We start from the raw sequence: 24,325 nt of genomic DNA on the forward strand, positions 1-24,325 counted from the left end.
AGGTAGTGGTGAAAGCGCACAAATCAAGGCGATGATGACGTCTCCTTCTCTTTTTTGTGTCTACTAAAAGAACCGCCTCGCAAAAAAACGGCTGCTGACGGACAGCGCGTAAGGGGGTATAGAGGACTTAAATTGCCGCCGGGAAATTTTGCTTCTCAGTTAAGCCAGAGATCCCGTCGACGGCAAGGCCGTGCCAAAGTGCTGTGTAACTCCACCGAAGAGCCCCCAAAGTCAAAGACCTCAGCCTCGGCTCAGCCACCGAGATGGACATCTTGCACAAAATTGCTGCAAGCATAGGCTAGGGCGTCGTTGGGTTCGAAATTCGTGTTTCTCGAGCTTAATGGTGCAGTTGTTCAAAGTTGGACTTTCAGGATTTTGAAACAGATGGAAGGAGCACTAACACAAAAGTTGCTTTTGTACATGGGAGATGCGGCCAGGTGGAAGCAAACAGTAAACTGACATCATAATATCAGTAATTAACTAAACGCAATAGATAAATTTTATTCGATACAGCTAGATTGCATGTTTGTATCGAAAACTAAGAGATAGTGGCTAGTGGCATTTAATGACTCTTCTAGTTTGTACAATTTTTGTAACGCGCCTGGGTCCTGGGATATGTACAGGCGCGGCCAAAAGTAAACGGAGCACGCTATGGTCTTCTAACATTATTCACTCGCTTCCTAATTGAGACTGGCAACTGTGGTATGTGCAGGCTAGTAGTTGACGATAGTTTGCTTTGTCATGAACAATTAATGTTTCCTGATGTCCTATAGGAAAAGCGAGATTGCAAATAGAAGCGAATGAAGTGTTCCGTTTACTATGTCCGCACCTGTACGTCCGAAATTCCAGCCCCAGTCCTACTATTTACGCATGCGAGAGCGTGGCAATGAGCATAAGACTCCTCCTTTATGTGATGCAGCTGTTGCCTATGGCACTCCGTCTGACAAGAATGTGGACGGACTGGCGACGGTGATTACTTTTCGTTCTTGGCCACCGAAACCGAAGAACACTGTGCGGGCGACGTGAGGGGCGGCTTGTTTCTTTATGCGATTGCTATTAGAGTGAGTGATAAGACGTGGTGCCGGTTTAGCCTTCGCATCCAGTCAAGCGCAGCTATACCGCACTACTGGTCGAGAGGGAAAGTAATCTCCATCGCCTCTCACTCCCCAGCTGCGTCACACAAGGGAGCAGCTTTGTGCCGAGCTCAGTGGTCTCGCATGCGTAATTAAACGGATTGGGCTGGAATTTCAGACACACATATGTCAGGGCACAGGAGTGTTACTAAAACTGTACAAAACAGAGCAGCCATCAAATGCCAGTGTCCCTGAGTTTTCAATATAAACATGGAAAAATTTAGTTAATTATTGATAATACAATGACAATTATACTTATATTGTGCGCCTGCCTGTCCTCATATCCCATGCACAAAACTTTTATTTACGGTTCTTAGTATAAAATTGGTTTTTGGGGAAAGGAAATGGCGCAGTATCGTTCTCACATATCGGCGGACACCCGTGCTGTAAGGGAAGGGATAAAGGAGGGAGTGAAAGAAGAAAGGAAGAAAGAGGTGCCGTAGTGGAGGATTCCGGAATAAGTTCGACCGCCTGGGGATCTTAAACGTGCACTGGCATCGCACAGCATACGGGCGCCTTAGCGTTTCGTCTCCACCGAAACGCACGCAGACGCCGTGGTCGGTTTCGAACCCGGAACTCCTGATCAGTGGCCGAGCGTCCTAACTACTGAGCCACCTCGGCGGGTATGTTCCTGGTATTTAAAAAAAAAATACTGAAAGCTTAACTTTGAACGGCCTTTATATTCAGCGCCTTTTTATTAAAGACTCTTCTACAGGAACATTTCCTTTACAGGTTAATATTTAAGGTTCCATCAAAGAGCAGTAATGTTGATGAGCGCAAAAGTGACCTTTACGATCCCAGCAGAGCGCAGGACCACTGCAACGGTGCATACCTGCTGAGAAGTTTACCACGAAGGAGATGCTCTGTGGCCAGCCGGCTTGGAGCCTGTCCACCTGGAAGAGCTCCATGTAGCCAACGTAGAGAAATCCGGAACATCGGTCGGAGAATGACATGAGCAACTGGGCAGAGAACGCCATCACAGCGACGTCCCAGCAGCAGTCCACTTTTCGTACCGCGCAACCTTCGTGTCTCCTGGCACCTCCGCGACTAGAGCCACTCTCCATGGTTTCTAAAAGCGAACTGATGCGAAGTCCTCTACAGCATTAGAAAACGAAAAAAACAGGCATGCCTGATGGTCGCTTCAACTAGCCACAGTGTGCTATATGATACGAGCACTGATTTCTTCTTTTTGGTAAGCCTATTTATGAACCTTCGTGATTTCTAGACCTTAGCATTGGTAGTGTGGTGCGCGAGTGGCATTTGCCAAGGCTAAAAGCAGCCAATAGGGTGAATTCTAGTCGCTAGTTTGAACACTGACAAGCCTATGCAGCATCACAACATTCTGCAGTTATAGAAACCTGTTTGTTAAACCTTGAATTCCCAGTTTCTTTCGCCATCAACACAGCTGTGCCAGTCCAACAACATGCTGGCAGAGATATGAAAAGAGACATGAACTTTGTCTAGCTGTGATGTTGAGACGCCTCCGCAGACGAAAACATATTTCATGAATTCTATGATGACATCATGACAATTTTCATGACAGCGACGTGGGGAATTACTTCAGAACTAAATTTCTTTAGGCTCAGAGCTGGACGTTGAAAAAAAAAAATGTGTTTCTCAGGCATTCGCACATTTCTCTTTGCTCTTTACGGAGGCCCTGTTGACACTAGACAGCCCATTCCTTGCGTGACAGATGTTGACATGACACCATATTTTAATGCAAGTTGACGCCCATTTTTAAATATGTTGAGTCTAAATATTGTGCCTCAATGCGCAAAAACACTTACCAGGTGGTGTCTGTCGTTTAAGAGACACGGGGCGTTCCGCGTGGCCCACGTTGCTTGACATCCCACGACACGCGCTCGAGGCTGATATCTTGTCCCTTACGCAGCTGGAATGAAAAGGGCCCCGCAAGCGGCGACGGGTCACAAGCCACGCCTCACTCCTATCTGCCGCGTGCAGCGGAGACGAAGGGCAAGTGGAAATATGAGTCCTCTGTAACTGCGCCACCAAACACAACGCTCCCCCAGAAAAAAAAAGTGAGGCTGGAGGGAGGGAAAGCGTCAAACGACGCCCTTGACGACTGCCAGAACAAGTTGCCTCCGGAGTTGGGTCTCTGGTTCTAACATAGCACACGCTCAGAACAAAAGCACGGTCGGCACACACTGAGGAATCAACTGGAGGGGCCTCCGTCACTGTTCCACGCCAGCTGCCCCGGCTTACGTGACGGAAATACCACATAGAAGATTTTTTGCGATCGCTCAGAGTGTGTTCTTTTTCTTCTTTTTAGCTTGAAAACAAGGTTCCTGCGACCGTTGTTTTGTTGCGTAACTTTTTTACTCTCTTTGCCTGCTTTGAGCAAAAAGCAAGGAAAAATAGGCTAATATTTTTTTTTTCTGCAGCGGTCGTGAAATTTGTTTGCTTGTAAAAACTCTCTGTGGTGCTGACAGGGCTTGCTAGGGGTTTGCTTTGAATTTAAAGCTAAAGCTATCAAGTCCTGCTTTCTTAGGAACAACTAATCCTGAGGGAAGTACGAAATATTTTTAAGATACTGTTATTCAAATATTGATGAGAATCGTCTAATTTTCTGATGCGTATCAATACGTTTGTTTAAAATTTTGCCTGTGCTTGCAAAGAGTACTCAAGATGCCATTTAAAACAAGTGGGATGCATTCTTGATAAGAATTGTGAGGCAACTTGTAGTGATGCCGACAATGTGGTCCTAGGAATATCGTGACCCCTGCCCATCCCTGGCCTACAGCACTCGCAGCCGCTTATAAAACCCGTGTCTGGCTCCAGTAGTGGTGTCCTCGGACCCGGTCATCCCCGGGTTTCCCACGCCTCCGGTGCTCTCCAAGAATCGCGATGTCTGGCCTCAGAAGACGTAAACACGCGCCGTGAGCGGCCAACGCATTCGGGTAGCCAGGCGAGAGTCACGGCCATCGGCCACGTAAAGGAATGTCACGCAACTGCTGAGATGAACGAAGCGCGGGCGGCCGGCACACGGGAAGAATACAGGTTCGGCAGCGAGTGTGCTTAAGTTTCAACGGAGCCCCCACCATTCGCGGTCGCTAGTTCACAGCTCCCACGGTCGACCGAGGGCTCCTCGTATTTCCGGGCAGTCGTGCGCGGATGGCCCATTCATAATGGCTTGGGACCCAGAAGTGTGCCGTGCACGGCCACAACCGGGACGCTGCGGCGAGCCGCATCTATTGTGTTTGTTTTGTATTACTTGGAAATGTAACAAGCAAATATATCTCTTCTTTATCAAGACCGGCATCGTCTTCTGGAACTTCTTTTGGAAGCCGCTCTCATCCGCGATCGGACCGCAGAATATCAACAAATCATTACTACGTCTTGATGATGACAGCGAATTTTTATGGCGAAAGACCCTCTGCGGGCATTGAGCGCCAAGGCACAAGGCATTTTCGTTTGCTCAAGGTGGGGCCAAAGACCCATTTTCCTTGAATTTCACCCTTAATATGCCAAGAACCAGGCCAGGGGAACCTTGTACCCATTGTATCACCGGTAGGTACCCGCCGGCAATGGAAGTCGAGTCCCGCACCTCCACCGCATGCGAGGCGGATGCTCACCCACGACGACAACGCTGTGGTTTACGAGGCAACTGCGAGATACTGTAACATACCGTTGTGAACATACCACGTACCATACCATACCATATCAATACCATAACATACCATGTGCTTCACCGAGGATGTTCGGAAATTTTAGAAAATAGGCCTTATTGAGAAGAGCACTTTCTTTGGCACAACACTGCCAGAGGTGCACCGCTGCAGAATACATCTCAGACGTGCTAACTAGAATTCTGGTTCACTAGTATGAACAGTTACAGTCTTAACATTTGTTGTAAGGCTCCTTAATTAGTGAGAGGCGTACCCCCCTAAGTAATATCCATATCTGTTCTTTTAATTTCGATAACGCGGCTGCCTTCCGCGCAGTGGCCATACGAATTTTGGGTATACATACGAAAGCTTTCAGGGAAAGGGGACCCTCCAGTGTACCTAACTCGTCGAAATAACCAAAATTTGCTGGGCCTCAGCGCCGAAGGCTGCTGCTTTTTCTGAATTCTCAAAACTAATATCGATATTACTTATGTGCACGCCTATCACTAAATAAGGAGCATAACAGTAACAAATAAAGAGTTGTGTACTCAATATTTGTCAACCAGCTCACTAGTTAGCACGTCTTAAACTGTGGCCGGATTCGATAAACCGCTGACAGTGCAATGCCGAAAAGAGCGCTCTTCTAAAGTAATTGTTTCGCATATATCGCTGGACACCCGAACCGCCCTCTTTTTAAAAATTGCAGAACATCTTACGTGGAACACCAAGTATATTGCAAATTGCGCAATCTTCGGACGCGTACCGAAATCTTGCTTTCAAAGTTCGTCCGTTGCTCGCATAGAGCAGCTAAGACTGCATTAGAAAACCAATATGGTGCGTTTGTTACTTGACATTAGAGGAAAAGTACAAGCGTCCCGACGAGGGATCTGCGAATATAATAATTGTTATGGTGCAATCTTATGATATGGCCAAAAAAATTGCTTTTGTAAAGAACTTCCCGCCCCACCGCAGTGGCTCAGTGGTTAGGGCGCTCGACTACTGATCTGGAGTTCCCGGGTTCGAACCCGACGGCGGCGGCTGCGTTTTTATGGAGGAAAAACGCTAAGGCGCCCGTATGCTGTGCGAAGTCAGTGCACGTTAAAGATTCCCAGGTGGTCGAAATTATGCCGGAGCCCTCCACTACGGCACCTCTCTCTTCCTGGCTTCTTTAATTCTCTCCTTTATCCCTTCCCTTACGGCGCGGTTTAGGTGCCCAACGATATATGAAACAGATACTGCGCCATTTCCATTCCCCAAAAAACCAATTAGAAATTAAAAAAAAAAGAACTTCGCGTTGAAAAATGCGGTGGCCCATAATATCTCGGTATGTGCTTTCAGAGATCAGAAGAGCTAAGAAGCTTGCAAGTGCTCTCGTGTCCGGGTGAAACGAATCATAAAAAGAAAAGGCGCACCGAAGTCTCCTTTCATGCCGAAATGCTAAATCATTTCCAGTTCGGTTGCCTCCTCGGTTACTTAGTAATGTAATTATGCATTGGCTGAAATTAATTAGTTACGTACCAATTAGTTTAGTGTTATTATTAAATCATTGGAATTGGTTGCTATTAATTGTCTCTTAATTAGTCTTATTATTCATTAATCAAATAATTACGTTAATATTTTGAGTGTTTATTCGGTTCTGGAGATATTACTAGTAATTCGCCATCTTCATTAATTAATCGAGCACTTAGAAAAAGTAATTGCCCTATCAATTAAATAAATATGTATTTTGCAATTCAGTCATTTAAACTTTCTATTCCATCATCATTAATTAAAACATTTCATATCCATGGTTTATGGGGGTTTAACGTCCCAAAGCGACTGAGGCTTTGACGAACGCCGTAGTGAAGGGCTCCGGAAAGTTCGACAACCTTGAGTTATTTAATGTGCACTGACATTGCACAGTGCACGGGCCTCTCAAATATCGCCTCTATGCTAATTCGACCGCCGCGGCCGGCATCAAGCCCGCTTCTTTCGGGTCAGCAGCCGAACCCCATAACCACTTAGCCACCGCGGCGGCTCATTACAAATAAATGCACTCTTACTGGATGATGTGTCCTCATGAAGGATGAGCTCTATTCACACTTCCTGTCCACAGCCCATTGTGACACATCCTGTCCACTCCACTCGCTACGCAAGAAATGCTTCCGCATTAAAAATTGATGTTTTGGACAGGCTGGATGATTTCTACCTTCTCAGCTTTGGTCACGTGGCAGTTTAACTAGTAGTGCGCTTCCCTCTTTCGAGGCCAATGACAGTGGCAAACATACGTACACTTTTGCAAAAAGCGTTTGAAAAGATCTTGAGTTCAGTGAGCAACTTGTGTTGTGGCGGCGGGGAAGCTACTGCATTCGAAAGGCAGGTACATAGTTTGATTACCTGCGGAGGAGAGAGCAAGTGCTCACGCTAAGAATAAAGGGTTCTTCGTGAGCTTTGAAAGGCTAGGCGCATGCGCCAACCGTCCATTCAGTGCGATCAATGTGTGCTCCTTGAAGCTGTTGTGTTTGAAATTGAGAACAGTCTTAACCAAAGTCCTATTTGGAGTAAGTTTCTGTTTGTTTAAGACAACTAAAGGATAATGGCTCCCCACTATAGGGGCGTGATTTTGCTCAAAACACGCTTTACGTTTCTTTTAATGCGTCTACTGTGCCTTGAAAAAATGGGCGGTATTCAACGTGGCTTGAACACAGCTATACGAGCATAAGCTCTGTTAAGCATGGTCTCCACTGCCTCAAATCAAATATCAAAGCCAAGAAGGTCGAAGGTCAAGGACAGGTATCAAACGGTCATAGCCGTATGTTCACGTGGTCATATTATCAAAGATTGTGCCATACCACCACGCAGTTGAGTTCGGTTTGACGTTGCGAAGCATTGTATTTCATTGTCTCCTCCACATAAAAATCAGAAAGTGGTTCCTACGAGTAGAGCTATCGCTCTAAAAGCAGTATAGCGCTATGTCTGTGGTAACGATGATAATATAGCAGCGTCTTTTTTCTTACAACTTTTAAAGAGTGCTTACGTGCGGTGAAGGCGAAAGAATTAGTGTGTCATCGTGAGCGTTCTGCCCCGACGCTGGTTTGCGCCCTGAGAAATGAAACAAAGACGCGGCTCCGAACGATGATTCCACAAACGCTGAATTCATACAGGTCCCATTGAAACACTCGTTCACTCGGTTGGAATACCTCACGCGAGCTAGCCTCCAACCTACGGGACGTATGCTGTATGCAACGAGAAATCTTCTGACAACAGCCGAAAAGCTGTACGAAAAAAAGTTGCGTCACAATTTTTATGAAAGGAAATGGCACAGTAACTGTTAGATCTCGCTGGACGCCTCAACCGCTCCTTAAGGGAATAGGTAAAGAGTGTGTCGTCGGTTGGAATCATTGTCGCACGCTACTCTCCAACCTGACTAGCACATGTAAGCTGTATGCAGCAACAAAGTGTATGACACCACTGCGCACGCTGTACGACAAACGGTTCCTCGCATTTTCGCTATGAATGAAGACGGGAAGATTGTCGCCACATTGAGGTCAGCCAATCGCTGGTATATATAGAAGAACGAGATGTATATGATTGTCTGAAATGCCGATGCTAGGCTTGCTGTGTGCGTCTTACGGTGTTTGATGACGTGGCGAAACGCCAAAGGCGCCCACGTGCTGTGCGATGTCAGTGCAGGTTGAAGACCCTCAAGGGATCGAAATGACCGCTACGGCACCTCTTTCTTCTTTCACTCCCTCCTTGACTTCCTTCCTTACGGCGCGGTTCGGGTGTCCACCAAGATATGTCAGACAGTTACTGCGTCATTTCCTTTCCTCAAAACAAATTTTCATTTCATGACCTCACCCTGGTTCCGGGCTCAGTAATATCACCGCTTCTATTCAACATAGCGATGATAGGACTCACGAAAGTACTCGACGAAATAGAAAACATCAGCACGCAATGTATGCAGATGATATAAAAATATGGAAAACCACAGGCTCCCTAGCAGCAAAAGAAGAGCAACTACAAAGAGCGATCGACCGTACTGAAGAATACGCCAGGGCCAGAGGACTATCGTGATCAGCGGTGTATCGTCCTCGAGCGGGACGACAGGAATGGACAGCCAGTGTCTCTGGATAACAAAGAACGTGCTTGTTTATTCAGCGCTGATACTTATAGCCGAAGGTGGAAAGGGGTTAGTGAAAACAGAGGGCGAGGGATAAGAACGTGGTAAGGAAGCCTACAGAGATAGCTTGCGTGCTTTCATCTGATATGATACATCCTCCTTCTCAACAGCTGTTCACCGCCAAGCTCAACACCGCTGGCTTGTCTGCTGAAAGTGTTGGTCGTAACCCAGACGCTCTGGTGGTCGCATCTGTCGTGTTGTCCTTCGCAGTGGCTGATGCGCTGACTGCTCAGCTGGCGTCGGTGGAGCCACAGCGGCAGTTGACGCCACACCTTGTGGCGATGCCCTGTTGTCGCCGAAATCTTCGTCGTCTGATGAGTCATCAGACCATTGTTCCTTCGTTGCCAAAAGGTGTCGGCGGTTGCGCCAAAGAATGGTATGGTCCTCTGTGCGCACGTGAAAGGCCCGCGGACCGGCCGATCCAACCACCTTGGCTTTTCGTGACCATGACTTGCCGTTCACACGTACCACGTCGTTGTTGCTCAGGCGTGGTAGAGCTCGCTCGTTGTGGCTTATCTGTCGGTGTTTTTTCACCCGTACAGTAGGCAGGGGATTGAAGTCCGGCACGGGTGTGCGCAGCCGCCTTCCTTGGAGCAGCTCGCCTGGAGACCGGCCATCTTCAGTAGGACTTGCCCTGTAATTCAACATACCCAGCCAGAAACACTCGCTAGCAGCTTTCGTTTTCTTTAGAATGCGCTTCACGATTTGTACACCCTTTTCCGCGAGCCCGTTAGATTGAGGATATTCCGGGCTTGATGTCACATGTTTGAAATCATAAAGCTGCGCAAAAAGAGCGAACTCATGGCTGCTGAACTGCGGGCCGTTATCTGTGCTAACCTCGGCAGGGATGCCGTAACGGGAAAATACTGCACCTAGCTTATCGACAACCGAACTGGCTGTCGTGTCGGGCAGCAGCTCCACCTCTGGGAAATTGGACATCGAGTCGTAGGCGCACAGATAATGTCTTCCGGAGTATATAAAGAGGTCGACCCCGACTTCGAATTTGGCAATCACGGTGGCGTAGTCTTCCTTGCTTTCTTCTTCGGTGAACACAAAGTTGTTGAAAACATCCAAGGCATCCTCTCCAGCAACGCTGAGCAGCAGGGCCGTCTTTGCCGCCTCCGATCTTGGCTTGTCGGTGCATGCCGTGGCTCAAAGAAAAAATTCGAACTTTTGACGAAACAGCCTCCAGTTCCTTCCTCCATCGCCGGTCAAACGCAGCGGTTCGGGTGGCCTTAGGTGCTCCATGGCGTCAATCCTTACGTTCGGCTAGCCCCGAAGCTGTCGTTTTAGCTGGTCGCCTTCATCCCACTTCCGACACCATGTATCGTCCTCGAGCGGGACGACAGGAATGGACAGCCAGTGTGTCTGGATAACAAAGAACGTGCTTGTTTATTCAGCGCTGATACTTATAGCCGAAGGTGGAAAGGGGTTAGTGAAAACAGAGGGCGAGGGATAAGCACGTGGTAAGGAAGCCTACAGAGATAGCTTGCGTGCTTTCATCTGATATGATACAAGCGGAAAAATCAGAAAACGTCAGAATAAAAAAAGGTACACGGAAATAGGACTTCCAAATCACACTGAAACTGGGAAACGAGACAATACCTGAGAAAACGGAAGTCAGAGTGCTTGGAATGTGGCTGCAAAACACAGGACAATGTAGCAATATCACCGGCTCTCTCAAGAATACAAACCGGGCAAGTCGCCAGAGTTGTGCGAAGAGTCAGCAGTAAAAAGAAGGGGATGAAAGAACAGGACACCCTAAGACTCATACGGCGTGGTTGAGGTGTCCGCCGATATGTGAGGCAGATACTGCGCCATTTTCTTTCCCCAGAAACCAATTCTCAATTCTCTCGGGTAGGGCAAACACTAATCCATGATCATGTTCGCACACTGCACGGACATCGAGGCTCATTCTTCTTGCGACCTTTGTATTCATCGAGTGGATGCGCAGTCGAACCAACTCCGCACCTGGTGCAGACCAAATCACAAACTCCACGCTCCGTAATCTGGACGACCAATCGATCACCCAAATTACGCAATACTTCAACCAGTGCTGGAGGGAGGGTGTCCTCCCGCAGTCCTGGCGCCACTCGAAGTTAATATTCATACCCAAACCCAACAAAACACTTACACTTCAAAACCTTCGCCCGATTTCGCTAATCTCATGCCTCGGAAAGTTCTTCGAGCATGTTGTGTTAGCAAGACTCACAACGCACATGGCGGACAACAATCTATACCCGCATAGCATGGTGGGATTCCGCCCCATCTATCCGCACAGGACGCCATGCTGCAACTCACACATGACATTTTCGACCCGCTTCTGCCTGGTCACACAAAGGCAGTTTTAGCTTTGGATCTCTCCAAAGCTTTTGATCGCATCGAACATCAGGCGATCATGACTGCCCTATCTCCATTGAATGTGGGTGCGCGCACGTACGCCTACATTCAAGCATTCCTCACTAACCGTACGGCTGAGATACATTTTGGACCTCTCTCTTCCCCCTCCTACACGCTTCAGAGTATCGGAACCCCTCAAGGGTCCGTCCTCTCCCCCTTCCTCTTTAACATCACCCTCATCCCCCTCGCCCGAAAATTGGCAACTATCCCCCACCTTAAGCACACTCTTTATGCCGACGACATCACACTGTGGACCACCAACGGCAGTGACGGCGACATAGAGAACACCTTACAGGAAGCAGCCACCCTCACCCAAACTTATGCACAGAACATCGGACTGTCTTGTTCCCCAGAGAAGTCCGAACTGCTCCTCATCCAGCCAAAAAACCAACGCTGCCGCCGCTCCCCCATTGCCATCTAACTGAATGGCGACCCGGTACCGGAGGTTGACACCCTCCGCGTATTGGGCCTGCATATCCAGAACGATGGCAAAAACACCACCACCCTCAAGACACTCAATCAGGTTGCAGGCGCGATATCGCATCTCATCCGCAGAGTTTCGGGCCATCATAGAGGCATGAAGGAGCGCGACCTCTGTCGCCTCATTCATGCCTTTGTCCTCAGCCGTGTGCTCTACACTACCCTATACCTAGAACTATCCAAACACGACATAAATGCTTTGGATGCCTTGATTCGCAAGTCATTCAAAGTCGCACTTCATCTTCCCCTCAACACCCCCACAGACGATTACTAGGCCTGGGCCTCCACAACACGATCGGGGAACTCGTGGAGACCCATCGACAGGCCCAATACATAAGGCTTACACAAACCTCCACAGGCCGGTATATCCTAGACTCCCTCAGAATCAGAATACCGGCCAACGACCCAACCCTCCTCCCCATTCCTCGATCCCTTCACTAAGAGCTGGTCATCAAGCCACTGCCAAAAAATTTACGCCCCTCCCACCATGAGCAGCGCCGCAGAGCCCGTGCGAAGTCACTCCACCGAGTGTACGGCTCCGAGCCGGACGCCGTATGGGTGGACGCCGCCTGCACGGGTGACGAAGCAACCGCAACCGTGGTGGACTGCTCTTCATCCGCTCTCCTCACACTACCTCTCCCCCCTGACACCACCCCAGGGGCTGCAGAGGAAGCCGCCATCGCAATTGCCATCACCCGCACGGAAGCCCAGTACATTTTAACAGACTCTAAAACTGCAATTCTAAATTTTGCGCGAGGCCGAGTCCACGTCCCTCCTTTTGGCATACTGGGCTCACCCGATGCACCCCCACCCCGCCATGTAGAGCTTATATGGGTGCCTGCGCACTCCGGGAATCCCGGAAACGAGGCCGCCAACCTTTTAGCCAGAGGTTCTTTAAACCGGGTTCAGGTGGCCTCGGATCGGGGATTCGCGAGGGAGCGAATGCACTCGTTCAGCGAGATGACGCAGGCCTACAGAGCCTCGCGCCAGCTCTACCCCCCGCCCCACCCCTCCCTACTGAACAAACACGCAACACTCTGGCGCAAACTACACACACACACACACTCCTCTCACCCTTGAGCCTAGCTCACTATCACCCCTCCTTCCCCACTCCTGCCTGCACCTTGTGCCCAGAACCATTCGCCTCTTCCCTCCACATCCTCTCCCTCTGCCCGGCAGACCCTCCCCCGCGCGGCCTACAGGACCTCAAGACCTGGGAGGACTGGGAGACCCTGCTGCGCTCGGAGGACCCGGCCGTGCAGACAATCGCCACCGGCCGGGCTGCCAGTGTTATGGGCCTTAGGGACATAAACACTTGTGTGCAGTGGGGTCGTGCGGAGACCCAGGGGCGTGCCCCGACTTCCTCTCCAACAATAAAGTTTTTCTCTCTCTCGAAAGATGCCATCAAAGGCTGGGTAGCAAGCCAGCAAACATGCGATGGGTCGCAGACTTGCAGCACGCGCTAGATACGCTGCCTGAGACATTTGTTTCGAATCCGTCGTTGAGCGCATAGGCGATGATTATCTCTTCAAGCCTATCAGCGCTGAAGGATTTGGTTTAGTAAATCTCTGTGTACACTCATACACAAATTGTTTCGGCGCGCGGATTGACTGAAAAGAAATGCTTTCTACTTTGCTTAGCTAGCCAGCAAGTCGATTTTGTTCTTGTGGACATGCATGTCACAAATGCTTCTGTACTTTTCATACACCTGCTTGGCGTAGCCACGCGCAAAAAAATATTCTCAGCGAATAAAAAGTGAAAAAAGAACTAAAATATCAAAAATAAATGAAAAATGAAGAGGTGGTGGTGCTATCGGATGCACTGGGGCGGGTTTTAGAGGAGAGTGGAGTTTTGCACTGCTCCCTTACCTGGGTGGTAGTCCTCATTCCCGGAAACCATTGGCGCTAGCCGCTGCCCACGCTCTTTGAGCCAGAGTCCTCTGGGACTCCAGTTCGAAGCAAGTGGACAAGGTCGCCTCCCAGCCATCTCTCGTTGGCTGACGTACTCTCTTTATTTGCGGATTTTTCTAGTAAGCCCATACCACATGATATGCGTCTGCCCACATCTCACAAAATTTACAGTACCCCGAAAAGGTTGGGTCGATGTGTTTTAGGATTGCAGGGCTTAGAAACGACCCCGTTTGCAGCCTTCTGAGGTGTCGTTCCTTAGTTCTATCCAGGCCTTTGGCGGGCTCTGGGAACGTTTTCCTACTGAGGCACACATATGCTGTAATGTCCGCATATTTGGCAAGAAGATTCGGTACAGGACTCCCGACAGAGCCTGGGAATTCAGTGGAACTCCGGGGAGAGACACTCGGGCGGCTGTGTGAGCAGCCTCGTTCCTTTCTATTCACTCGGATCCGGGCGTCCATACCAATTATTTTGTTCCCTGCATTGAGCTATGTTTCCGATACCAAACAAGATGCATCCCGAGCACAGTCAAGGTAGGAGAAAAGCCAAAGCTTGCGCTGTAGAGAAGTATTACGGCAGCAAGAATGGCGCATATTATGTAGACGCGGCGGGCCCTACGCAAGAGGATATCTTTACCGTCGCGGTCAAACACGAGGGAAAGCAAGTGTATGGACTCTCGGTGAAAACTAGTAAAGTTAAGTTAGCCGAGGAAGTGGCCACAGCGCTGGCAGCCACTCACTCCGACGCCACGCACGTAATTTCTCATTCTCAACATGCGTGTCGAAGTTATATAAGGAGAAGGATAGCGCCGCTTGCCAGCAGAATTTCAGCAAATGAAGGGGAAAAAAAGAGTACAGGGAAAGGCTTTCTAATTTCCGCTCTTAAGCAGAGAAGTGCAGTCCTGTAATTTTTATGGTCGAGGCTTGTTAAGCGTGCCGTTCACCATTAAAATTAGGCAATGATCAAGCAGCGGTTCGATGGAGGCAAAACGCAAAAGGCGCCTGTGTGCAGTCTCTGCATCATATTGTTTCTGTTTTTCCGAGATGATTTATAACCTATTTTCCTTGTGTTCGTTGAATTTTACCGATTGTTTTTTTAAGCGAAAGCTTTACTTGCCTAGCGGCGCCGATTTCGCCGTAAGGTGCAGTTTGACCTTGAACGCCCTTGATGCGCCGCTACCATAGCAACGCATCACGTGACTTCGTCACGCCGCCGAACCGAGTCATCGCCGTCGCTGCGCCGGCGCTCCACGCAACCTAATACCTGATCATACGCAACCTGATACCTGATGTAATATCTGCTGCGGGTCCTTTGACCCAAGATATTAAGCTTATTTTTGGAATATGGCGGAGTGCTTGAAGCACACTGACACGGGTCGGCCCGGTATTGCACTGCCTCCGGGATCGGCCCGGGGCATAATAGCGCGCGCCTTTATTTTCTATCTTTGTTCTCCTGTCCTTTAACTCTCAACTTTCAGCACGCGGCAGCGAGCGTGGTACGGCTTGAGCCAGTAGGCAGGCCCGTGCACTTTGCATTTCTTCCTGTCAACAACAGCAGCAGCAGCCAGCGCTTCACAGCCGCAGAGCTCCTGCAGCCTGACCACGTGACCTAGCCAAGCAGACGCGGCTTGGTGTATGTAACGTTTAGTGCGTTGCGCACACTGGACACGCAGCGCGCCCACCCTACCGCCCTGGCAGGTGACAGTTAATGAATGGTTTAGCGCGACAGGTCGGTTGCCCAATGAACGCTGTGGCCTATTGCTGCAGTACCGTGGCTGACACAACGATGTCAGAGCTGATGTATACATCTTACATCTTTCTCTCACCACCGCCACGCGCGCGACTGAGGAGTCCACTGACCCAGGGAGCAAATTATGCGCCCTTCCTTTCCTCAAAATCATCGGCGTCTAGAACGTCAACGCCAGCGCCAATAAACACAATGAACGCTGACAGCTTTCGCTTAGTATATCCTGGATTATCTGAGCTAATCCACGGGCATTTTTTATTGGTATGTATGAATGCCATCCACCATGCTGTGTGCATCCCGTGGTTAAGGTTGTGTAACTCGTTTTCGGTTTGCTTTCTACAGTAAAAATTTTTATATCAAGGCCACTCGGGGCAAGGTTGCAGCGTATGAAGTGGAAAATCCGCAGCTGCAAGGCAGCACCAGCGCTCCTCACACGCCTGTCGCTGCTTCGTCTTCTATGCGGCTCAGAGAGGAAAAAGACAATTTTTTTATTTAGGTTATAATTGGCAGGATAACGGGTGGTCGGGGCCCCTAGTCCAGGGCTCCGCTGGCGCCAGCTGACTTTCGGACTAGCTGGATGATCCAGGCTTGCTGGTGCAAGTTGTAATTGGTCAGGGCCTCCTCCCACTGCTCGTTTGAGATGTGGCACTATTAACTTTTTCTCCGGTTTGTCCCGGCATCACCATGATGTATGGTACTGCGTGGGTCTGATCTTGTGTAAAATGTGGAGACTTGGATATGTGTTGGTTTGTATTTTCCTCCAGTCAATGGCATCTGAGGAGGACGGTTGTTTGTGTGGCGATGAGAAATGTCTTCCTACTAGCCTACGGTGTACTAGCCTGTCACCATACGGTCCTAAGAGGGGGATGGGTTATGAATTGGGATCCGCCGGTTTTCCAGAGCTCAGGCTAGATTATACGCAACCTCGTTTCCAGCTAGGCCTTCGTGACTAGGTGTCCATGTTATTCAGTGTGAGCGTGAGAGTGTACTTAACGTAACGAGGTGCGATGACTTGCCCTCTCGGTCTTGAGTCCTGATGGTGATAGTTACGGCCAGTGATTCCGCTTTCGCAGTGTCCCTGGCATAGATTGAAGCCCTAAAAATTGGCCTCTTCTTGTCGACCGCAGCGATCGCGAACCTGCCTGGCTTGGCATAGACAGAGATGTCCGCGTATGCTGCTTCTGGGCCTTTTAAAAGTTTTTCGCCAGTCCTTGCACTATGGATCTCCTTCTACCCTTCTGCCTCTCGGGGTGCTTATGTTTGGGTATCGGATTTACATAGATATTGTATGTTGTAGATGTCATAATTTAGGACTTTTTCTCACTAGTTCGTAGTGCCTGCCATAGCCCCAGTCTCGTCAGAATAACCCTACTGGCTTGTCTTGTGGTTAGACGTTTTTTTTACCCTTCAGAACCGCCTCCCTGAGCTCGGTGAAGGTGTTGTGTACTCCGAGTTCGAAAAGAATTACCGTTGAGGTCGTTGGTGGGATGTTTAGGGCAGTTTTATAGGCTCCCCTTGTGATGGTATAAATGGCCCTTCGATCAATGATTCTAATCTCTTGGTATGGGAGTCCGCAGGCAATCCTCCTTACGACCAGGGGCTTTGACTAGGCGGAGAGTGTCTTCCTCCCTCATCCTTTTCCGATGTCAGGTTACCCTTGTAATCATTCTTGATATTTGGTTGACTGTGGCCTTGAGAGTTTTGATTGTACAATCTGCTCTTAGACTGCTTTGCAACCACAGCCCCAAAACTCTCATCTTCCTTTTTTCCTTATTGTCTTGGTTTCCTAGGTGGAGTTCTGTTTATCCCGGGGACTTATAATTTTTCCTGTGTAACCACGTAAGTTCGGATTTCTCCTGGGAGCAATGAACACCGCTCTTTTCGGTAAATTATTCGACCATACCTATAGCTGCTTGCAGATCTTCATCCTTCCGGCGCCAAAGATCCCATTGCAGCCGATATAGTGATGTCGTTCGCGTAGAAGGCGAAGCATATATCGTAGTGGGTTAAGAGCTTTTTGGCTAAGGTGAGCATTTCTACTGGGAACAGCATTGAAGAGACTACAGTGCCCTGCGGCCTGAGCCTTTGTTGAGCGTGGGTACCGAGGGTGACCGGATCTCTCCACTTCGTACGGTGACTTTGCGATCCTAGAGGAATGCCTTCAGGTAGTTGAAGATTTTCTCCCCGCAGTCGGTATTGCTTAATTCTTTTACTATGGTGTGGTGGCCTTTCAAGTCTAGTGCAAATAAGAGGTTATCACCGCGTTTGCGGATGGTATTTACGCCTTCTTTAATACGGAGGAGGGCATCTTGAGTGCAGAGTCTCTTGCGGAAAACCAGCATGCAGGAAGGAAATAGGTTGTTTTCGTCTATGTAATTTTGAATTTGAAGCCTCGGGTTGAATACTGGTTCATATAGCTTTCCCAGGCAAGAAGTGAGAGAGACTGGACGGAGACTGCCCATAGCCGGAGACTTTCCTGCTTTAGGTATAGTGATGATGATCGCGTGTTTCCAAGCCGACGGCAGCTGGCCTTTCTCCCACAGTTCTTCGTGTATGTACTTGGTTAGGTCCGTCAGGTGGTCGGTGCTCAGGTTCCTGTTTATACCGTTTGTATCCTTGTCACCTCCAGGGGCACTGTTTCTTGTGAATATACGGGCTGCTGCGTAGACCTCTGCCAGTGTTACGTGCGAGTGTGGCGAGCCGGGGACGGGTACCTTTTGTATTTTTGGTGCATGGCTTTCATTAAATCTGCATCCGTGCCCGGGCATTTATGGGCTATGTAGTGGAGTGCTCTGTTTGAGCCCGATTTTACTCCGGACAGGTCTATCAGGCATCATAAGATTGAATATGTTTTGGCCGCACTTAGGGTACCTTTAAGCGAGTTACAAAACTCTGCCCTGTTTTGCTTGCTGAGCTTTATCTCATACTCATAGGCTTCTTCTGTAGCCTTCGATATTTTTGATTGTAGATTTCTATTTATTCTTTGTTTATATCTCTGTCAGCTGCCACTCTTCCTCCGTCGCAAACCAGCGGTACTCCATCGGGTTGAACTGTCAATCTTTCCTGCTGACGCGTTGCCTTGAAGGCTTCTTTCTTTCGGGTGGCATTGTTTGTTTTGGCTGGGTGCGGTGACTGTCTTTAGGCGTTGCTTGCAGGCCCTATTGCCCTTTGGCTGGTTTCCCTGGCAGGCCGCGCACTTGGCCTCGAAGGCGTAGTTTTCCTCCGCGTCATGAAGTCTGCAGTTGCGGCACACTTTTGTATCCGGGGTTGGGCACACGGCCACTCTGTGGCCTGCTTTGAGACGTACTTGGCAAATCTGCTTGGTCGGTCTGTATGGGTTGCATGCCGTCTCTCCTCCGTAGTAGATTACTTAACGGGGGCGGATGGGGCACAGTAATGTTAGCACTGCCGTTGCGAGACCTTCCTAGCATGCGTGCTTGAACAATCTCTATCTCCTGGATGCGCAGTCGAAGATTGGCTAGTTCTTCTGATGGAGTGTTTGGGTCCACTCCAAGAATAACTCCTCTGATGACGTCTTCAGTCAATCAATCAATCAATCAATATTTTATTTCTTCCTCAGAAAAAGATTAACGGAGGACGAGGAGGGCTCGAAGAAAAAGTGGAAGTTTCCACTTGACGAGCTTCGAGCCCCCTATTTACAAGGCATATACAGTGGAAGATTTAGAAATATACATCTTTATACATTACAAAGTGTAACAGTCAGTACGTATAATATGCAATATAAAATAATATACACTCATTCTCGAGTCACAAATAAAAGTCAATATATGCAAGGCAGCCATGGTAGCACACCAATTTTACAATGGAAAGAGAATTTCTAAATACACGAAACAATTTCCTACACGTTCACTTTCGCGTTAAACAGAAGGACTTAAGTCTATTGTTGTTAAGTCGCCGCCAGATAGACGTTGACGGCATAAGTCTTCCCTTCAAAGCACCGACTGATGATGTGCCGTATGGCATCCATGGTCTCTTCATAGGAAGTGCTGAAAATGATATGTTTTATCCTAAGCGTGGTCTCACAATAAAGCGGTCGCATGACGTTAGGTTATTGTAGCCTACCACAATGGCTTTTGAAAACTGGGCAGGCATGAATTTCTTGACGTCCATGCCCTTCTTTGGGTCTTATCATTATCTTGTATTCAGTTTTATGAAGCGGCGGTAGTTTCCTCTTCTTCAGTATCTTCTGGTGCAGTGCCGGCTGGGGTAGCAATGCTGTCGACTTCTGAGGATTTACGATGGTCAGAAGTAGGCACGTCGGGGTAGCATAGACCTTTCCTGCGATCACGTCTATCCCCCCCCCCCCCCCCCCCTGCTAACCTTTGCAGATTCGTCTTGCATATATTTACGTCCCAGTTGGAGTGAAGGCCGTGCGGCGTCTAGGCACGGCCTTCTTCCACATCTCCATGACTTGGGATTCGTGCGTCTAAATCCGTTTCCAAGGATTCCTGAGATTTCTGGCCATTCGCAGAGTTCGCCAGGTCAGTTGTTGCAAGCAGAGAACACTAGGACCCGACTCGTTTTTGTTTGATGCATCCAAGTTTACCGGGTTGGTTTCACTAGGCCTCGCCACACCTAGCTAGGTGTGGCGGCCACCACTTCGAAACGTCACAGGTCCCTATAAATGTCGTAAAAACGTTCACGAGCTTGAGAAAGTCATCGGTGGATACCGGATGATGTCGCAAAGCTCCTCGCAATAAAATTTCTGAGATTGGGGTATCTTTCGCGAGAATTATCCTCTTGTTGGCAGAGCCCATGCGAAGCGCAACCTCTCTCATCGGCGTTTCGTCTTCGTCTTCCAGAGAAGAATAAGTCATTGAGAAACTTTACTACCGCAGAGGAATTCTCCCACTGAAGGCGGCGCCCTCAATCAAGGGCCCCAATGACCTTTGCCGTCTTGCGAGCTCTGTCGATCAGTTTGAGGTTTTCTTCTGGCTTCCAGCAGTACCGTGCAACTTCCCACTTAAACAAAAAGATTCCGTTAAAGATTCGGCAAAAAATTTGCGGATGGTTTAGCTTTGGTTAAACCTGGAGTGACGCGATAGCTACAGCTAGCCGAGTGGAACTTGGTCACGTGACCAACCACGTGACGAACCACATGATCAGCCACGGCGCCGCGCCACCGGCAGCTGCTCCGCACCACGTGACAGCGTGGCGGCGCAGCCGCACGGTGGCAGCGCCGCCCCGCGCCATCACGCTGAAAGCTCGAAATGCTACCGTAATGTAGCTATCGCTACAGAAGTTGTGTCGCGGCTGGCAGGGGTGTCGCAGCAAGATCACGTGACAAGGGCAAGCGTACCTCACGAACCCGTGGCCGCTTCGTATTCGCAGCTGAGCGAGGAGGCCGCGTGTGGCGTGCAGAGCCTTCGCCATTGCGAGCGCGTGTCCCCAGCCGCAGGCTGTAGTGGGTATTCGGCTTGCTCGTGAGCGTGAGAAAAAGCGACGGCAACGGCAAAATCCGGCCATGCGTGAGGTGAGCCCTCAATCCTAATTTCGTTGCCAGGTGAACGCAACATTGTTTCGGGGCTATCACAAGCGTAAGCCAATAGGAAGCATCCCGACTAGCTGCCCCCTTGGCAGTATAAGGCACCACAGACGGAGCCGCCGCCTTCTAAACGAGTGTTAGCGGAAGAACGGCATGCTACCTAAGCCAGTGAGCAACGGGAATGCCACTCCGCGGACAGTTTTTAGGTCAGTTGCTCGTGGTAAAGGGAAACTAAAGTGAAATACTAAGCCAGGTTAGACTCAGAGGCTAGCGTCATGCGATAGCGAATACGCAATTGCGTAAAAGGGAAGCACACGTGGCGCCGCCACTAAAGAATTCGTGCTACTGCGATAATGACGTGTCCACTTCGCATTCTAGTGGAACGCTATTTCTTTGCGATAGAAAATTACCGTCCAGAAAGAAGGCAAGCAGCGTGGCGAGCGCAGCCAAGAATGCGAAATCTCATATTGTAACTCAGGGCAACACACAAGACGGACAGAAAGGCTAGACGCAGAAAGGAGTGCTTAATCTTCCGCCTCGCAATCTGTGCACTCAGGATGCATGTGAGTTTTGTACGAAGCAAGTTCACAACCGCAACCTCTCGACAACATTCACGCTTTCTTGTGCTTTCTAGGCGGCTGGTGAAGAAAGCATTCTGAAATTGCTAAGTGTCTGTTGCTTTTTTAGTAAGTACTCATGCAGGCATGCACATGCATTGGCGTAAACGTCGTCAGCTTGTGAAGCGCAACGTCAGCCCATGTTATCTTCGCAGCAGAAAGGCGGGTATGCTTTCGGAAATGGTGAAAATTATCTTGGAAGGGCCATATGCACGCACCATCACCTCTCGTTTGGCTGATTAACGAGAAGTATCCCCAGCGCAGGTCATCACGCATTCAGCATTTGTGGCGCCGATACGCAAGCCAGTATTTTAGAGCATTTCGTTCAACTCCTCGTTCTCAGCTGCGAAGCTGTAGCATACCGATATGGTATGCAGCTAAACTGGTGTTAATTGCACATGGGATTCCACCAGAAAAAATCATTTATTTTATGTGTGTTCTTCGAGATTAAACCTGCATTTTCTGCTGGATGGTGCACGTGCTGACAAGAGTTAGGCAGAACATACCCTCGTTCTTTCCAGCTTATAACGCACAGGCACCACTCACGAACGTAGAACTCACAGCGACCACAGCACAGACAACCGCAAAGGTCGTCTGAGATCATATATACTTAGTGTGTAGTCAGACAACAAACAGGCGATAGTCGAGAGTAAAGTGCACCGTTTGATGGCAAATTCACGTGCAGTTTTAACGCGACAGCGTTAAAGGCCTCGTTCTCTAGAAAATCCCGTGTCGTCGCCGGCATTGTGGGCAAAAAATAGCGAGCACGGCTCCCCAGAGAGCAACCTAGGAGGCACATGGGCCGCCTAGGTCATGTGACAATGCGGCGTCATCGCAACTTGTCCACAGGATAGTTAACAAACTGCCCACTGTGGCAGGTGGCAGTTAAATTAATGATTGATCGCTCGGCAAGAGCAACCTGGGCTGCATATGGCCCACCGCTGGGAGGACCTGCCATCGCAGGGTAGTAGAGCAAAGCCTAACCGCTCCAACACTGCGCCAGGAAAGTTAGGACTCTGCAGGTGTCTATGAATGTAAAGTAATGAATGCCTTCTGAATATATTGGAATTAGCCCGTTGGGCTATCGCGTCATACCCTTCAGGACGAGCTTAAGTGTCCCCTCTAATTCTTATTTTTACTCAATTGCTGTATCTAATAATATGCATTACAGCGCGATCTGCGCTCGTGCGCTTTTGATGACCCCTCGAAGTCGAAGCTTACAACGCACCGATGGCCTTACGCTCGCGTAGTCGTCGCCGATGTATCGTCGTGCGCGAGCGCAGTTAGTCGTGTGCTGTGCATTGTTCGGCCACCATAGATAACTTCTCGTAGTTCCTTTCGAACCGACGCAGTATATTTCAGCAGTACACCAGCGTTCCTACGACACGCAGCGCACGCGATAGAGCCGAGAGCATTGGTCTTTAATTATGGAGGGGAGGCGGGGGGGGGGGGGGGATGAGCAAGCAGGGATGAGTGCCATGCACGCCTTATACATTGCTGCCGTGACGGTGGAGTGGCACTTCTCATTGGTCGGAGAGCTCTGCCACAAATGCGTTATAGATATGTCCAAATATTGCTTAATTGTCGCGGGCGGTTTGAATGCTGAGGGCTATCGGGACTTTCATTTGCGATTTTTGCAGCATCGCAGCCACCTTTCCAAGAAAAGAAAGCGTCGGTAGCGCTCCTTGGAATACCGTATCCGTGTTGATTAGTTTAGTATTTTCCTTCAGTGTCCCTTTAACGACGGTCTTAGCCAGTGTATATTTTCCATCGTAGAAGCGACTGCGCACAGATGTTTATTTATTCGCCTCCCTCTGCGCATCATTTTCCCGAAATACTTTTGCCTGCCTTCACATGACATACCTGTACGAGTGTGCGAATGCCTCCCACACCATGCAGGAAGCCTTTTTCCAAAAGCTACATGTAAGACCTTACCCAGAAAAACTTGTCTTCAGAAAAAAGAGTACTTTTGTTTTGGCTGTAAACTGTCGCCTTTGTGACGTTTTGTATAGAGCTCAGGACTGTCTTATAAGCTGGAAACATAGGTGACATTCTTGTATGCTTATAGGGTGCTCTGCAGATGACTTTGAAAGAGCGGAATAATCAGAATTCGACAACGGCGCGATACCTTAGAACCCGACCCAATGCGTTAACGCACCCCTAGGCAAAATCTCTTATGATGATGACATTGAATTTTTATGGCGCAAGGGCACATGCGGCCAAAGAGTGGCATGGCACAAGGTATTTTTGTTTACTCATGGTTGGGTCAAAGACCCATTTCCCAAGCATTTCATCCTGATTAAGTCGAGCACCAGGCCAGTGTAAGCTTGTACCCTATGTATCACCGGTGGGTACCCTGCGGCACTGAGGATCTAACCCCGCACCTCCCGCAGGCGAGGAGGATGCTCAGTCACTAGGCCACCGCTGTGGTCCCCAAGATCTCTTGCAGTGTAAAAGCACTTCACGAGGTCTAACCGGCTCACACAGTTTTTGTGAAACATGATCTTGATAGTCACCTTGACCAAAACAAATAAAATAATTATTGCCGCGACTAGGATTCCAACGCGCGGCAGCGCAAACAGGTCAGCTTCTCTGGCCACTGCACGACAGCACTACGCTATCAGTGAAGCCAACCACATCTCGTGTTAAACTGCAACACACTTGCGCTGTGCATTTCACATCGTTGTCCTCATCAGCTAATAGCACTATCTACCACTAGCTACTTTAAAACCCTACTACTTTTCATAC

At 49.1% G+C, this 24,325-nt stretch overlaps 1 protein-coding gene across 4 annotated transcripts in view; it reads right to left on the minus strand.

Annotated features, from left to right (window-relative positions):
• The window catches only part of LOC144121865 (monocarboxylate transporter 12-like), a 28,919-nt gene extending 25,753 nt beyond the window's left edge, over positions 1-3,166 (minus strand). The window contains exons 1-2 of one of the 4 annotated variants that reach the window (XM_077655282.1): positions 2,921-3,160; positions 1,966-2,228 (exon numbers count right to left, since the gene is read on the minus strand). In XM_077655282.1, the coding sequence (XP_077511408.1) occupies positions 1,966-2,197 (232 nt within the window). In that variant the 5' untranslated portion in view covers positions 2,198-2,228; positions 2,921-3,160. Of the gene's footprint in view, positions 1-1,965; positions 2,229-2,920 lie in introns of all 4 variants that reach the window. The other 3 variants (XM_077655285.1, XM_077655284.1, XM_077655283.1) reach the window with 3 other exon arrangements.
• Between the last annotated feature and the right edge of the window lie 21,159 nt (positions 3,167-24,325).

The sequence above is a fragment of the Amblyomma americanum genome, chromosome 2 (genome assembly GCF_052857255.1).
Source record: "Amblyomma americanum isolate KBUSLIRL-KWMA chromosome 2, ASM5285725v1, whole genome shotgun sequence".
NCBI lineage: Eukaryota > Metazoa > Arthropoda > Arachnida > Ixodida > Ixodidae > Amblyomma > Amblyomma americanum.